The following is a 17,248-nucleotide window of genomic DNA, read 5'->3' on the forward strand; positions in this document are numbered from 1 at the left end:
CTACTAGAAGAAATTTTACTGCATCTCAGTTTTAAACAAACATTCCCTTATTCTTTAACTATGACCTCAGGTTTGAGAATTCCCCCACTAGTGGAGACATCTTCTCATCATCTGCCCTGTCAAGACCCCTCAGAATCTTGTATACTTTAATAAGACCACTATTCATTCTTCTCCATGCTAATGAATGTACACCTATTCTGTTTAGCTGTCCTTGATATGTCAAATTCTTCATCTCAAGAACCAGCCTAGTGAATTTTTTGTGAACGTCCAATGCCAATGTATAATTTTCTTTAAATAGGAGACCTAAAACTGTAAACGGTACATTAGGTGTGGCTTCACTAATACCTTTAATAGTTACAACCAAAATTCCCTGTTTTTAAAAGTCCAGCTCCCTGCAAAAAAAGACAAAATTCCATTTGCCCTCTCAACTGCATGTTAACTTTTTGTGTTTTATGCACCAGATTACCCAGATCACTCTGCATTGCACTTTTTTGGGATTCTCTCTCCACTCAAGTAATAATCTGCCATTTGATTCTTTCTACCAAAGTGCGTGACCTTAAAATTTCCTGCATTAAACTACAGCTGCCAAGTTATTGTCCACTCACTCAACCTATCTATATCCCATACATTTTGTGTTTAACTAGAGCCTACCAACATCTGTGAAGTGCACTGCTTTCAGTGTAAAGGAAGAAGCACAGCAGCTTCTCAATTTGCAGCACTAAACAGTCAAGGGGGTGAACATCATACTAATGCACTGTGTTTTAACCAAATAGCCATATCTAAGTGTCAAAGGGATCTGGTGCCTAGTGGGATTGAGGTGATCTTTGGTCTGTCAGGGGACTTATCCGATTCCAGTGCAGGAGGGTGTCTGCTGCAATGGCCTAAACAAGCCATCTAGTTCAAAAGACCATTAAGCAACAAATGCCAGCAATGCCCACATCTAAACAAAGAATGAAAAATCTCATCATAACATAGCTTTGGATAATAGACACTTGGTGCAAATAGTTTTGATACCTTTTGGTGTAGGTTTTATTTGGTCACTCACTAAATCAGATGCTCAATATAGAGCACAAAATCAATTTTGAGGCCAGTCATAATGGATTAGCATAACTTGGAGCCACTAAAGGGGGCCAGAACATGCTGGAATAACTGCTTCACAAACTACCAAAAATGCTGCTCTCTGTGAAATTGAGAGCTTAGTGCCAAGTGTACGAAGTCCTGTCTGCCTGCCTGATTCCCAAGCTTAGTTTTCGACCTCTGAAGGCACGCTGCCAACCACAATATTGGGAATATGACTCTGTTTACATAAACCCATGCTATGCATACTTAACAGTCATAATGCCTCATTGTACTAACCATACGCCCAAGAGACAATTGTACATTTAGGAGATATTTTAAAAACCTTCTCCAACCCACAATCTTTCAGAACACATATCTAGCATTCAGCTGCTGTCAGCTCCTAAACTGAGAGAACAGGCTGACAGCCTGAGCAATGAGTAATCAAAATACTGTTCAACAATAAGACAAAATGATAAGAAGAAGAAGTTTTAAGGTGCTGTGTAATGATGAACATCAGGGAGATGTATCCAATAATTTATTATTCAAAATACAATTGATAACAGAAAACTAACTAGATTATTCTTCACCTCTTTGGAAAGGATATTCACTTACTAAAATGTGAAATGCAAATCACAGAATCTGTTGGTGTAGTAAAATATTACACTTCCTAGCAAACGATTTTTTCCAAGAGCCATCTAACCCGACTTCATACTTCTTTTAATATTCCTCTTTCTCAAACAAATAACTTACAATAATTAGAGATTCCGCTTAAACAATTTGTAACAAATACTCTACATAAAGAACTTTCCTCTGAATATTTTCTTTGCCACAAAAATTGGGTCCCCATGTTAGTGTTTCATTGACCCAAGGAAGAAAACTCAGAAGTCTTCCATTAAGATCCCTTCATACTTCTGAAGACGAGTGAAAAAACCTGCAACCTAAGTGTCTGTGCATAACTATGGCTATGAACTAAATCAAAGCTAACTTTTGGAATTAACGCTTTGATTTAACTGATTTGTTTGATGTAACAAACATGAATCTCGGAATTTATATGGAGAATATATGGGCGGCATGGTGGCTCAGTGGTTAGCACTGCAGTCTCACAGCGCCAGGGATCCGGGTTCGATTCCCGCCTCGGGCGACTGCCTGTGTGGAGTTTGCACATTCTCCCCGTGTTTGTGTGGATTTCCTCCGTGTGCTCCAGTTTCCTCCCACAGTCCAAAGATGTGCAGATTAGGTGGACTGGCCATGCTAAATTGCCTGTAGTGTTCAGGGGTGTGTGGGTTATAGGGGGATAGGTCTGGGTGGGATGCTTCAAGGGGTGGTGTGGACTTGTTGGGCCGAAGGGCCTGTTTCCACACTGTAGGGAATCTAATGTAATCTAATCTAATATAGGCCACAATGAAATATGCTGATATGACATTTGGGTTGTAGCAAAGCACATATTTGCTAGTGAGCAAAACCAACGAATGTCTTGGTATGCATAAAGATTAAGGCATTTCTATGTCGTGCCTGTCACTACATAATCCTTATATGGGCAGAAATCTTTCAAGGTTAGGACAGACCATGGTCAGAAAACTCAAATTTCACTGCTTCACGTTTAGTCTAAGCCTTTCTAATGTTCACGAAGTTTGGAGTGTAGAAAAGACCATACAGAACAGTGAGAGATGCAATTTAAGTGTGCAAACCACAGGCTTCAAAATTAGAAAACTCCTCATGCTGAAAATTTTAATATAGAAAGTGAAAATATTGCAGACTTCTTTACCGTGCACAATCAAATTATTCACTTCTTTAAATAGAGAGGAAAATGTTAGAGTTTTGTATTGAGTACAGATTCTAGAAGTATATCCAAAGGTCACGTGCTACAGATACACACTGGGAAGCAGCATTTAAACTCTTCCAGGTAATCAACTTCAACTTTAGTACTTGACAGAAATAAAACCGCATTTTAATAATAAGATCAACTGCCTTTGGACATTGCCACAAACTGTTTCCTAGCCATTGAACCAATTCTTCATGTTTGTATTTGCACAAGGCTGAACCAAACAGTTCACAGCTTTGACGCAATAGTCAACATCAAGTGAGCCTCCAAACAGATGCCATCACCATACGTGAACATTTCCAAATCCAAACCAGCATCACATTCCACCCTGCCTCAGTTCATCTGTTGCTAAAACAATCATCTTTGCCTTCGTTACTCCTAGTCTTGACCACTCCAATAAAATTCCTAATTGAACTTCAACATTCAAATTCTCTGTAAAATTGATAGCATCCAAGATACTGTTGCTCACACTCTAACTAACACCATTTCCTGTTCACCCATCACCTCTGATTACTAGCTTACATTGTGTAGTAGACAGAAATATACAAATGACAAAGTAATTGATACCATCACTCAGATGTCAGTGCAACTCAGGAGACAGGGAAAAGCATGCAAATACCCGGACTTAGTCACTACACTAGAGAGTTGTATTCCAGAACTCATACAATAGAAATAACATATTTATACAATAAATATATAGAAATAATAAACTACAGTACAGAAGTGAATAGGAAAGTCTCACTCCAAGATAAGGATAAACTAGAGAACAAGAATGGCTTAAAAAAAGGGAGCAGCTTCAAAGGTTGTATATGTAGACATCAGTAATACAAACGTACATTTCAAACTGGTAGCAGCATATCAAAACATGGTGGAAACGTATTAAAGAAGTGACTTCCAAGTTGAGTAGGTTAGGCCTGTACTCATTGGAGTTTGGAAAAATGAAAGATGACCTCACTGAAACATACAAGTATTTTTTCTATAGGATGTGGGCATAGCTGGCAAGGTTGGCATTTTGTTGCCCATACACAGTTGCTCTTAGACAGCGTGGACTTCTGGGCCATTTTAGAGGGCAGTTGAAACTTGGTCACATTGGAATGGGTCTGGGAAGGTGATGGCCTACTGGTATTATCACTGGACTGTTAATCCAGAGACCCAGATAGTGTTCTGGGGACCCGGATTTGAATCCAGCCTAGGCCGATGTTGGAATCTGAATTCAACAAATACCTGGAATTAAGAGTCTAATGATGGCCATAAATCCATTGCCGATTGTCAGGATAAACCCATCTGGTTCACGAACACCCTTCAAGGAAGGAAACTGCCACCCGGGCAATTAGGGATGGGCAATAAATGCTGCCTGGCCAGCAACACACTTATGCCGTGAATAAATAAAGAAAAGTGGGTCAAACTGGGTAGGGATGACAAATTTTCTTGCCCGAAATGCACATTCCTAAAATGAATCCGATTTTTTTATTTTAATAACTTATTAAAAGTTTGTTACATGGTCACCATAAGGTTTTCTTTTAACTCCAAAATTTTTAAAATTCAAATTTCAGCAACTGCCATGGTGGGATTTGAACATTGGTTTAAAAGTCTTTGACACTACTGCTCCTCCAACACCTCCACATTCTTAAGGAATTTGACAGAGTAGATGCAGATAGGTTGTCTTCCCTTGCAGGAGAGTCCGGAACTAGAGGACAGAATAAAGGGGTCATCAATTTAAGATAGAAGTGAAAATGAATTCTTTTGAAGGAGTGAATCTTTGGAACAGAGGGCATTCAAGATGGAGATGGACATACTATTGATCAGTAAGGAATCATGGGTTGTGGAGATGAGGCAGGAAAGTGGCGTTGAGGATTATGAGAATAGGGGGAGGCAATAGCCTAGTGGTATTATTGCTGGACTGTTAATCCAGAGGCCCAGATAATGGTCTGGAGACCAGAGTTTGAATCCCACCATAGCATATAGTGGAATTTGAATTCAATAAATATTGAATTAACAATCTAATGATGACGGTGAATCCATTGTTGATTGTCAGGAGAAAGCCATCTGGTTCACTAATGTGCTTTAGGGAAGGAAACTGCTGTCCTTACCTGGTCTCATCTACATGTGACTCCAAACCCAGAGCAATGTGGTTGACTCTTAACTGCCCTCTGGGGAATTGGGGATGAGCAATAAATTCTGCTTACCCAGCAACGCTCTCGTCACATAAAGGAATAAAAGGTATCCATGACCTCAGTGAATGGTAGAATGAACGCAATGAGCCCATGGGCCTAGTTCTGTTCCTCGGTCTTGTGATCTATTTTTGCAATTGCCTCCTGACCACAACCTTCAAAGATATTTGCGCTCCTCTAATTCAGTCCTCTTCAGAATTCTTGACACTAATTATTCCATTATGCACCTGCATTTTCAGCAGACCTTAAACTTTGGAATCCCCACATCCCCACCACTCCAAGGCCTCCTACGTTCAGACTTACTGAAACCTAAATGCCATAATTCAAAGGAAGAAACTAATGTTCTTGCCTTGTGCATTCTTAAAATCTGACTGCTTGAGAGTCTAAAAATTCCCAGTCAGAAAGACGGCATACAGAAAAGGAGATAAGAGAGCGCGAGAGCATGAGCAAGAGCGAGAGATACACACAAAAGAGGACATGCTCTTTGCTAGCTCCACGGCAGAATGCTGGATAATGCTTGTTCTCCAGTGCAAGACAAGGAATCTGCAGAGCTTTAAAGAACTACAGAAGATTCTCCCTGGAAGTTCAACTTTTTTTGATATGAAATTATCACCTGCAAGAGAACTGTAACAATCTCACCTTCTTGAGTTAGCAGATCTACAATTCCCAGCTGACTGATGTAAACATCTAGGTCACCCTGTTTTGTGGAAGCTGTTAGACTGCCATCTGAAGAATCTGGAAGTAAACAATAAATACTTTATTGTTGACATTTCATACGCATATAGCAATTGCTTCAAAATGAATCTTTATACGGAAAAACTATGTTTGTACCAGAGGTTATTTTAACATCAAGCTCTTCAGACTTTTGTATATACATATTTCACAATTTGGGTGAAAAAAAGTCAGCAACATTTGAAAATCGATATAAACATGCCAACCATCATTGCCACATACATTATCCATCGGTAACCATGTGCAATACTTCAAACCTTATCCAGTTAGGGTTGTTTTACCTCAGTTGGCTGGACAGCTGGTTTACAAAGCAGATGATGCCAACTCTGTAGATTCAAATCCCGCACCAGCTGAGCTTACTACAAAGGATTCTCCTCCTCAACTTCTCTCCTTGCCTGAGGCCTCGTGACCCTCAAGTTGCAGATGTTGGAACATGAACAAAAGGAAAAACCTAGCAGGTCAGACTGCATCTGGAGCGAGAGAAACAGTAATGCTACGCAGAGTCTTATACATAACTCAGCAACATAGGACACGTCAAGACATCCCTCCTATCTGACCTCTCCCTCGGCCCATATTTCTCTCTCTACATCTCGCTCTGTCTCTCAATTTCTTCCTGTTCTCACTGTCCCCCTCTCTCTTCATCCCCTTTCCTTTCCGTATGCTCTCTCTCTGACTAGGAGTTTTCAACATCTGACTGCTTACAAGTCTATGTGTATACAAAGCAAGACTGTGAAAAATTGGATAAGAAGTCTGGTGCACCTAGCTCCATCTTTTATGCTTTTGGCTAAGCAGTGGCAAGGTGCCAACTAAGAGGGACAATCTTTGCTCAAAGTCTTGTTAATGGTCCAACATGCCTGTTTCCTATATTACCAAATGTGCTAAACAAACCAGATGTCATAAAATCTCAAAAATGGAAATATGAGTGGGTGCCTTTCCTTTTTACACTTTGCCTTTTTAGCTAGGGCTACCAGGCTCTCATTACTTACATCCTGCTTAGCTGTTCGGTGCAGATACAAAGGCCGGAAACTTGTCACAGTTGTCAGCAAGCCTCAGTCTGGAAGAAGTCAAAAAAGGAAGTGAATAGCAACTGTTGGTGAAAAAGTAAATTAATGCAATGGTCAAGATGGATACTAGCTCCACTGAAGCATAATTTTTGTGCAGAGGTTAGAAACACAGTGGGTCAGGAAAATGATAGTGTGGGTTGTAAACAGACTCCAAACTGCAGTTGTAGTGCTGGGAATGGCCTTATACAACAAATCAGAAACAAGCAAAAACTGTACAGTTGTAGTTAGGAATGACCTTAATTTTGCACATAGATTGGGCAAATCAAATCAGCATCAATACCCTAGAAAAGGAATTCCTGCAGTGTATATGGAATGGTTTTCTGGGTCAATATGTTGATGAACCACAAGAGAACAATACATCCGAGACTGGGTATTGTGTAACAAGAAAGAAAGAAAGAATTGTCAATCTAGCTGTGCAGGATCCTTTGAAGAAAAGTTAATATAATATGGCATAATTCTTCATTAAGATAGACAGTGATATAGTGAATTCTGAGACTAGATTGCTAAATGTGGGAGAGTGTGAGGTTTTGCACTTTGAAAGGAAGAATAGAAGTATGAACTATTTTCTATATGGGGTAAGGCTTTGGAAGTCTGAAACAAAGGGATTTAGGGTCCTAGTTCAGGATTCTCAATGTTAACACAGGTTCAGTTGGCAGTTAGGAAGACAAATGCAATGATAGCATTCATTTTGAAAGGGATAGAATACAAGATGAAAGATGTAATCAGAGATAGTAGGAACTGCAGATGCTGGAGAATCTGAGATAACAAGGTGTAGAGCTGGATGAACACAGCAGGCCAAGCAGCATCAGAAGAGTAGGAAGGCTGACATTTCAGGTCTAGATCCTTCTTCAAAAATTTCCTTGTTACCTGGGCAAGGTGTAATGCTGAGGCTGCATAAGGCTCTGACCAGACTGCATTTCGAACATTGCCAGTAGTTTTAGACCCCATATCTAAGGAAGAATGTGCTGACGTGGAAGGGGTCCAGAGGAAGTTTACAAGAATGATCCTGAGTATGAATGGCTCGTCAATTGAGGAGTATTTGAGGATTCTGGGGCTGTACTTGATATAGTTTAGAAGAATAAGGCGGGGGGGGTGAAATCTGATTGAAACTTACAGATTACTGTCAGGCCTGCACAAGAGTGGACTTGGAGAAGATGCTTCCATCAGTAAGGGAGACGAGGACTTGAGAGCACAGCCTCAGGGTGAAGGGAAGACCCTTTAGAACTGAGATGAAAAGGAATTTCTTCAGCCAGAAGGTGGTGCATTTGTGGAACTCATGGCCACAGAAGGCTGAGAAGGTTTAGTCAGGGATAGAGAGATTCTTGAAAGGTAAGGATATCAAGGGTTACAGGGAGAAGGCAGGAGAATGGGGTTGAGAAACTTATCAGCCATGTTCGAATGGTGGAGCAGGCTCCACGAGGCTGCATGGCTTCTTTTGCTCCTATATCTTATGGTCTAAATAATGGAGGTATAAGGCACAAGCTGACTATGATAAATTGGGGAGCATTTAATTAAAAGGTACAATGGTGGATAGGCAATAGCAATTATATAAAGAGCGCATGGAATAACTGCAAGAGTTCATTCTTGTCCAGAACAAAATCAAACAGGAAAAGTGGCCAGACCATCGCTAGCAGGATATTGGGGGACAGTATTCAATCCAAGGAAGGGGCATATACATTTGCCTGAAAAGAGCAACAGACTTGAGGATTACGAACAGTTTAGCTTTCAATGAAAGAGGGTAAAGAGGATTGATTAAGAGGGGGAAATAAAGCATCTGACTAAGCTTGTGGGAATATACAAACTGACTGCAAAATCCTCTATAGGTATGTGAAGAGAAAAAGATTAGTGAAGATAAATCTAGGTCCCTTAGAATCAAAACAGAGAAAGTTATAATATGGAACAAAGAGATTCAATCCAATTAAGTACATACTTTGGTTCTGTTTCCACACAGAAAAAGACAACTGGTGTGTCCAAAAAAAATGTTGAGGAGCACAGGGAGAGGGAAGAGCTGAAGGAAATCAGTATTTGTATGGAAATGGTGATGGGCAAAATGATGGGATTATAAAGCTGATAAATTCCCAGGGTCCCATAATCTAGATCCTAAAATACTTAAACTCTGAAACAATTTCTATAGACTGGAGGGTTGCTAATGTAACAGCATTATTTTTAAAAAGGAGACGGAGATATAATAGGAAATTACAGACTAATTAGCTTGACATCAGTAGTGGGGAATCCATTCTGAAAGGGTTAATAGCAGAGCACTTGGAAAAAACAAACAGGATCAGTATTGATTAACGAAAAGGAAATCACGCTTGACAAAACTACTGGAATTCTCAGTGTAGAAGGGGATGCCAGTAAATGTGGCTTACTTGGATTTTCAGAAAGCATTCAGTAAGGTTCCACATAACAGATGAGTAGGTACAATTACAGCACATGGGGTTTGTATGCAGGAAACAAAGGTTAAAAATAAATGGTCTTTATCTGAGTGGCAACCTGTAAGTATTGGGGTATCACAGGGATCAGAGCTTGGACCTCAGCTATTCACAACATATTTTAAATGACTTAGATGAAAGAGTAAATGTAACATCTTCAAGTATGTAGACAACATAATGCGGATGAGAGGGTGAGCTATGAGGAGGATGCAGAGATGCTTCAGTGCGATTCAGACAAGTTGGAGGAGTAGCAAATGCACTAATAAAATGTGAGATCATCCACTTGGTAACAAAAATAGAAAGGTTCATTATGATCAAAACGGCAGTGATTGGGAAAGCGACAGTGCAAGGAGACTTGAATGTCTTTGTACATCAGACGCTGGGAGTGAGTATGCAGGTACAGAAGGCGGTGAAAATGGCAAATTGTATACTGACCTTCATACAGAAAGGATTTGAGTAAAAGAGCAAGGATTTATGCTGCAATTGTACAAGGCATTGGTGAGACAATACTGGGAATACTGCATGCAGTTTTTGTCTCCTTAATGGAGTAAGGATGTTCTGACCATACAGGGAGTGCGATGAAGATTTACCAAACTGCATCCTGCGATGGCAAGATGATATAGCGAGAGAGACTGGATTGGTTAGGATTATATTCACCGGCATTTAGCCGAATGAAGAGGGATCTCTCAGAAAGCTATACAATCCTCGCAGGAATAGACACAGTAAAGGTGGGAAGGATGTCCCTGAGGAAGTAAGTGGTAATAGGATACTGAATAGGATGGTCAGCCTTGAAATGGTGGAGCAGGCTTGAAGGGCAAAATGGCCTATTCCTGCTCCTATTTTCTGTGTTTCAATTAGGCAATCCCGTCAACCTAACATTCCCTAGATAAAAAGAGTAAAGCTATACACAGTACTCCAGATAAAGTCTCACCAAGGGTCCATACAGCAAACATCTTTATTTCTGAGCTCAAATCCCCTTTAAATGAATGCAACATACCATCTGCCTTTCAATTAGTTGCAGCACCTGCCTGCAGCTTTTAGTGATTCATGGACAGGAATACCCAGATCCTTTCATTCACCTTTCCTTCTAATTCTAGTGTTTAGCTAGCATCCAGTCTAGAATCAATTATGGTCTTCAGCAACTGCAGCCAAATTTCTTGATCGCCCTCATTAAACTTCCCTGTCTAAGTCTTTGAAGGTCTTTAAAAGCATCCTCAAATCCCTTTCACCACAACCAGAATTTCAGTCAATGTTATCCTTTACTGCTTGACGGTTTTCCCTTCACAGAGTCTGTCCCTGCTGCTCAGAAGGGAAGGGGGAAGAGGAGCAGAGCAGTAGTCACTGGGGACTCCATAGTTAGGGGGACAGATAGGAGGTTCTGTGGGAACGAGAGAGACTCACGGTTGGTGAGTTGCCTCCCAGGTGCCAGGGTGCGTGATGTCTCTGATCGTGTTTTTGGGATCCTTAAGGGGGAGGGGGAGCAGCCACAAGTCGTGGTCCACATTGGCACCAACGACATAGGTAGGAAGGGAGATGGGAATTTAAGGCAGAAATTCAGGGAGCTAGTATGGAAGCTGAGAGCCAGGACAAACAAACAGTTGTTGTCTCTGGTTTGTTTCCCGTGCCACGTGCTAGTGAGGTGAGGAATAGGGAGAGAGAGGAGTTGAACACGTGGCTAGAGGGATGGTGCAGGAGGGAGGGTTTTGGATTCTTGGATAATTGGGGCTCTTTCTGGGGTAGGTGGGACCTCTACAAGCAAGATGGTCTTCACCTGAACCAGAGGGGTACCGAAATCCTGGGGGGGGAAATTTGCTAAGGCTATTCGGGTGGGTTTAAACTAATTCAGCAGGGGGATGGGCACCAAAATTGTAGTTCGACTATAGAAAAGGTTGAGAGTAGGGTGGCCCGAAATAAAGTTTCAGTGACGCAAGATGGCACCGGCAAGCAAGAGGTTGGTTTGAAGTGTGTCTACTTTAATGCCAGGAGCATCCGGAATAAGGTGGGTGAACTTGCAGCATGGGTTAATACCTGGGACTTCGATGTTGTGGGCATTTCGGAGACATGGGTAGAGCACGGACAGGAACGGTTGTTGCAGGTTCCGGGATTTAGATGTTTCAATAAGAACAGAGAAGATGGTAAAGGGCGGGGGGGGAAAGGTGTGGCATTGTTGGTCAAGGACAGTATTACAGTTGCAGAAAGGATGTTTGGGGACTCGTCAACTGAGGTAGTATGGGCTGAGGTGAGAAACAGGAAAGGAGAGGTCACCCTGTTGGGAGTTTTCTATAGGCCTCCGAATAGTTCCAGAGATGTAGAGGAAAGGATCGCAAAGATGATTCTCGATAGGAGTGAGAGAGACAGGGTAGTTGTCATGGGGGACTTCAACTTTCCAAATATTGACTGGGAACACTATACTTCGAGTACTATAGATGGGTCAGTTTTTGCCCAGTGTGTGCAGGAGAGCTTCCTGACACAGTATATAGATAGGCCAACAAGGGGTGAAGCCACATTAGATTTGGTACTGGGTAATGAGCCTTTCCAGGTGTTAGATTTGGAAGGAGGTGAGCACTTTGGTGATAGCGATCACAATTCTGTTATGTTTACTTTAGTGATGGAAAGGGATAGGTGTATACCACTGGGCAAGAGTTATAGCTGGGGGAAAGGCAATTACGATGAGATTAGGCAAGATTTAGGGAGCATAGGATGGGGAAGAAAACTGCAGGGGATGGGCACATTAGAAATGTGGAGCTTATTCAAGGAAAAGCTCCTGTGTGTCCTAGATAAGTATGTACCTGTCAGGAAGGGAGGAAGCTGTAGAGTGTGGGAGCCGTGGTCTACGAAGGAGGTGGAATCTCTGGTCAAGAGGAAGAAGGCTTATGTTAGGATGAGATGTGAAGGCTCAGTTAGGGCGCTTGAGGGCTACGAGGTAGCCAGGAAAGACCTAAAGAGAGATCTCAGAAGAGCCAGGAGGAGACATGAAAAGTTGTTGGTGGATAGGATCAGGGTAAACCCTAAGGCTTTCTATAGGTATTTAAGGAATAAAAGAATGACGAAAGTAAGATTAGGGCCAATCAAGGATAGTAGTAGGAAGTGGTGTGTGGAGTCAGAGGAGATAGGGGAAGCACTGAATGAATATTTTGAGAGTATTCACTCTATAAAACGACAATGTTGTCGAGGAGAAGACTGAGATACAGGCTACTAGACTTGGTGGGATTGAGGTTCACAAGGAAGAGGTATTAGAAATCTTACAAAGGGTGAAGATAGATAAGTCCCCTGGGCTGGATGGGATTTATCCTAGGATCCTCCGGGAAGCCAGAGAGGAGATTGCCAAGCCTTTGGCATTGATCTTTAACTCGTCATTGTCTACAGGAATAGTGCCAGATGACTGGAAGATAGCAAATGTGGTTCCCCTGTTCAAGAAGGGGAGTAGAGACAACCCTGGTAATTATAGACCAGTGAGCCTTACTTCAGTTATTGGTAAAGTGTTGGAAAAGGTTATAAGAGATAGGATTTATAATCATCTAGAAAAGAATAAATTGATTAGGGATAGTCAGCACGGTTTTGTGAAGGGAAGGTTGTGCCTCACAAACCTTATTGAGTTCTTTGAGAAGGTGACCAAACAGGTAGATGAGAGTAACCCAGTTGATGTGGTGTATGTGGATTTCAGCAAGGCGTTCGATAAGGTTCCCCACAGTAGGCTATTGTACAAAATGCGGAGGAATGGGATTGTGGGGGAGATATAGCAGTTTGGATCGGAAATTGGCTTTCTGAAAGAAGACAGAGGGTGGTAGTTGATGGGAAATGTTCATCCTGGAGACCAGTTACTAGTGGTGTACTGCAAGGGTCAGTGTTAGGTCCACTGCTGTTCGTCATTTTTATAAACAACCTGGATGAGGATGTAGAAGGAAGGGTTAGTAAATTTGCAGACAACACTCAAGGTCAGTGGAGTTGTGGATAGTGACGAAGGATGCTGTAGGTTGCAGAGAGACATAGATAAGCTGCAGAGTTGGGCTGAGAGGTGGCAAATGGAGTTTAATGCAGACAAGTGTGAGGTGATGCACTTGGTAGGAGTAACCGGAAGGCAAAGTACTGGGCTAACGGTAAGATTCTTGGTAGTGTAGATGAGCAGAGAGATCGCGGTGTCCATGTACACAGATCCTTGAAAGTTGCCACCGAGGTTGTCAGGGCTGTTAAGAAGGCATACAGTGTTTTAGCTTTTATTAATAGAGGGATCGAGTTCCGGAACCAAGAAGTTATGCTGCAGCTGTACAAAACTCTGATGCACTTGGAGTATTGCGTACAGTTCTGGTCACCGCATTACAAGAAGGTTGTGGAAACTTTGGAAAGGGTGAAGAGGAGATTTACTAGGATGTTACCTGGTATGGAGGGAAGGTCTTACGAGGAAAGGCTGAGGGACTTGAGGCTGTTTTCGTTACAGAGAAGGTTGGAGAAGTGACTTAATTGAAACATATAAAATAAATCAAGGAGGGTTAGATAGGGTGGATAGGGAGAGCCTTTTTCCTAGGATGGTGATGGCAAGCACGAGGGGGCATAGCTTTAAGTTGAGGGGTGAAAGATATAGGACAGATGTCAGAGGTAGTTTCTTTACTCAGAGAGTAGTAAGGGAATGGAACACTTTGCCTGCAATGGTTGTAGATTCGCCAACTTTAGGTACATTTAAGTCGTCATTGGACAAGCATATGTTCGTACATGGAATAGTGTAGGTTAGATGGGCTTCAGATCGGTACGACAGGTTAGCACAACATCGAGGGCCTGTACTGTACTGTAATGTTCTATGTTTTAATCTTGGGGCATTTTACCATGTTCATGGCATTACACAAAAGGAAGCAGAAAAAGAGAAAAAAAAAAAGACTGCATTTGGGAAATATGAAACAATATTAGAAACTCATGGGTATGTAAGAGTCAACATTTCAGGTTTTACCCTTCATCAGGTGCCTTATTAAAAACGGAGATAAACAAGGTGTGGAGCTGGATGAATGCAACAGGCCAAGCAGCATCAGAGGAGCAGAAAGGCTGATGTTTTGGGCCTAGACCCTTCTTCATTTTTTTGAAAAAAGGGTCTAGGCCCGAAACATCAGCTTTCCTGCTCCTCTGGTGCTGCGTGGCCTGCAGTGATCGTCCAGCTCTACACCTTGTTCAGATTCTCCAGCATCTGTAGTTCCTACTACTTCTTATTAAAAACTGCTGGCTGGTTGTGAAATTTTACCATTTTCAATTGTATTTTTAAATTAATGCCGTTGTTATTGAGAAATTAACTGATCACTAACAGTAGAAAATTACTGTCATCTATTGAACACAACTGATCATAACTGGACAAAACTAGCACAAATCTCCTTATGCAAACTAAAAGAACTGCGGATGCTGTAAATTAGGAACAGAAAAAAGTTGTTTGAATAGCTCAGCAAGTCTGGTCGCATCTATGAAAAACAAAATCAGTTAACGTTGTGGGTCTTGGTGACCCTTTCTAAGTTCTGGGGAAGGGTCACCGGATCTGAAATGTTAACTCTGATTTTTTTTCTTCACAGATGCTGCCAGACCTGCTGAGCTTTTCAGGCAACTTTGCAACAAAAACAATCTCGTTATGCTCAGACATACGTCGTAGCAAAAACGTTGATTCGTGTTGTACTACTTATGTCACAGGGAGAGCAGCTGGCATCAGTTTCACAAAACTAAAGCTAACATTTGTACCAGCTCATCCTCAGACAATAAATGACAAAAAGGTATTCTGTCTTGGTCTGGGAGGTGCGTCATGCTGCTACTGCCTTCTCCTTTAACTTGCTTCTCTAAATTACAGGAGTTCACCTTCCTGAACTTTGACGAGCCACTATTTTTTAAGAATAATAAGTCTACAAATTGCGTTATGATCCATTGATTGATATTAAACTAAAAGAGACTAAAAGATGTGATGAATAGTGGTTTTAATACCAGCAAAGTTACTTTTATCAGCCGATATACAATAACTCCGCTCATTGATAACAGGAGGAGAAAATGATCAATAATCAGAACAATAGCATAATTAAAAACACCTCCAACAATCTTTTCAGAAAACCAAATGGTATTATTTGTGCTAACTTCATCAAATGCAAGATTATTTTTACAATGAAACTTTTAAAAAAAATTATACCAGGAATATGGACTTCACAGGTTGGGCCAGCATACATTACCCATCCCTAACTGCTCTGGAGGTGCGGGTGAGCTGCCTTCTTGAACAACTTTAGTCCATTCACAGATTTGTTGCAATGGAAGAATACACTTTCTTCTTTTATCTTTTTAACTAAAACTAAAATACCGAACTAAAAATTGTTTTATGATCAATTCTGTAACACTTAATCTCTTTTCAGACACATTAATAAATTAAACTAAATGCTAAAATCTGCCCTTGGCAAGTAAACATTGCTAATTGTAGGGTGGCTAGATAAAAGCACTCCTTGAATTTCTGGACCACAAATAAATTACATAAATAATATAAATTGTTGGGGATACCATGTGTCTGAAATATTTAAGCCCAGGAAGTGCAATAAATGTTTTGTTTGAAAGGAAAATGAAAGTACAGAGTTTGTCATTCATCTGAAGACTTCCTATACAGCTTTAGAAAAAACTGATAGTGAAAATGACTTCTGAACAGTAAAAATACTAAATAAAGAAGAAATCCACAAAATATTAAAAATGATCCTATCAGATAAAAACTGGTACCATAATTGGATTTTTATGTCCAAATATTCTAAACAAAGCCTTCCAAAAAAAGTTCATTTCTGATCCTTGCATTTTTGGATCCTCAGTTTAGGCTTCTGGATTATCGGTATAGTAACATGTATTTATTCCTATACCTATTCCTTAGATGTACACTAAATGTTCCTTCATTATGGGTCAAAGTCTTGGAATTCTTTACTTAACATTAACCAATCGCCACAAGGCCTGTAGTAATTTCAGGATAACTAGGAGTGGATAATAAATGTCACTTGAGAAGCATTCTTCAAATCATAAAATTGCTAATTTTGGCATAGGCAAATCAGTTTATTATCTGTGCCGGATTTAATCTACAGATAATGTCCATTTCACAACCCCATATCTAACTTGTATACTATTATACAATACTTTACTCAATGTCTTCATAAATAAGACCAACAGAGTATGATGCAAAATTTGTCAAAATACTAGAAATCCTCCCCTATTATTGACATTGTTGGCTTAGCTACACCAAATGGGCCGCAGTCGTTCAAAAGAGGCAGCTCACCACCACCAGCACAGCTCACAAACATCGCTAGCCTTAAGTTGTTGAACGAAACTCTTTGTGAACAGATATGATTTAGTGTATATAGAAAACATTCTGGACAACATAGACCCTTCCAATGGAATAAGTTTCAGAAATAGTTGGGACTGGGGATGCTGGATCTGAGATAATAAGGTGTAGAGCTGGACGACACAGCAGGCCAAGCAGCATCAGAAGAGCAGCAAAGCTATCGTTTCACGCCTAGACCCTTCTTCAGAAATGGGGGGGGAGGGGAAGGGGTTTCTGAAATAAATAGGGAGAGAGGGGGAGGCGGATAGAAGATGGATCAAGGAGAAGATAGGTGGAGAGGAGACAGACAGGTCAAAGATAAGGGGATGGAGCCTGCAGAAGTGACTGTAGGTGGGGAGTTAGGGAGGGGATAGGTCAGTCCAGGGAGGACAGACAGGTCAAGGGGGCGGGATGGGGCTAGTAGATAGGAGATGGGGGTAGGGCTTGAGGAGGGATGAAGGACAGGTTAGGGAGGCTGAGACAAGCTGGGCTGGTTTTGGGATGCGGAAGTGAGAGGAGAGATTTTGAAGCTTGTGAACTCCACATTGAGACCGTTGGGCTGCAGGGTTCCCAAGCGGAATATGAGGTGCTGTTCCTGCAACCTTCGGGTGGTATCATTGTGGCACTACAAGAGACCCCGAAAGGACATGTCAAAGGAATGGGAGGGGGGA

At 41.3% G+C, this 17,248-nt stretch overlaps 1 protein-coding gene across 3 annotated transcripts in view; it reads right to left on the reverse strand.

The window, feature by feature from the left end:
• The window catches only part of fam185a (family with sequence similarity 185 member A), a 92,207-nt gene that overhangs the window by 18,054 nt on the left and 56,905 nt on the right, over positions 1 to 17,248 (reverse strand). For all 3 annotated transcript variants that reach the window (XM_059654577.1, XM_059654576.1, XM_059654575.1), the window contains one exon: positions 5,692 to 5,787. In XM_059654577.1, the coding sequence (XP_059510560.1) occupies positions 5,692 to 5,787 (96 nt within the window). The remainder of the gene's footprint in view (positions 1 to 5,691; positions 5,788 to 17,248) is intronic.

This window comes from Stegostoma tigrinum, chromosome 25 (assembly GCF_030684315.1).
Source record: "Stegostoma tigrinum isolate sSteTig4 chromosome 25, sSteTig4.hap1, whole genome shotgun sequence".
Taxonomy (NCBI): Eukaryota; Metazoa; Chordata; class Chondrichthyes; order Orectolobiformes; family Stegostomatidae; genus Stegostoma; species Stegostoma tigrinum.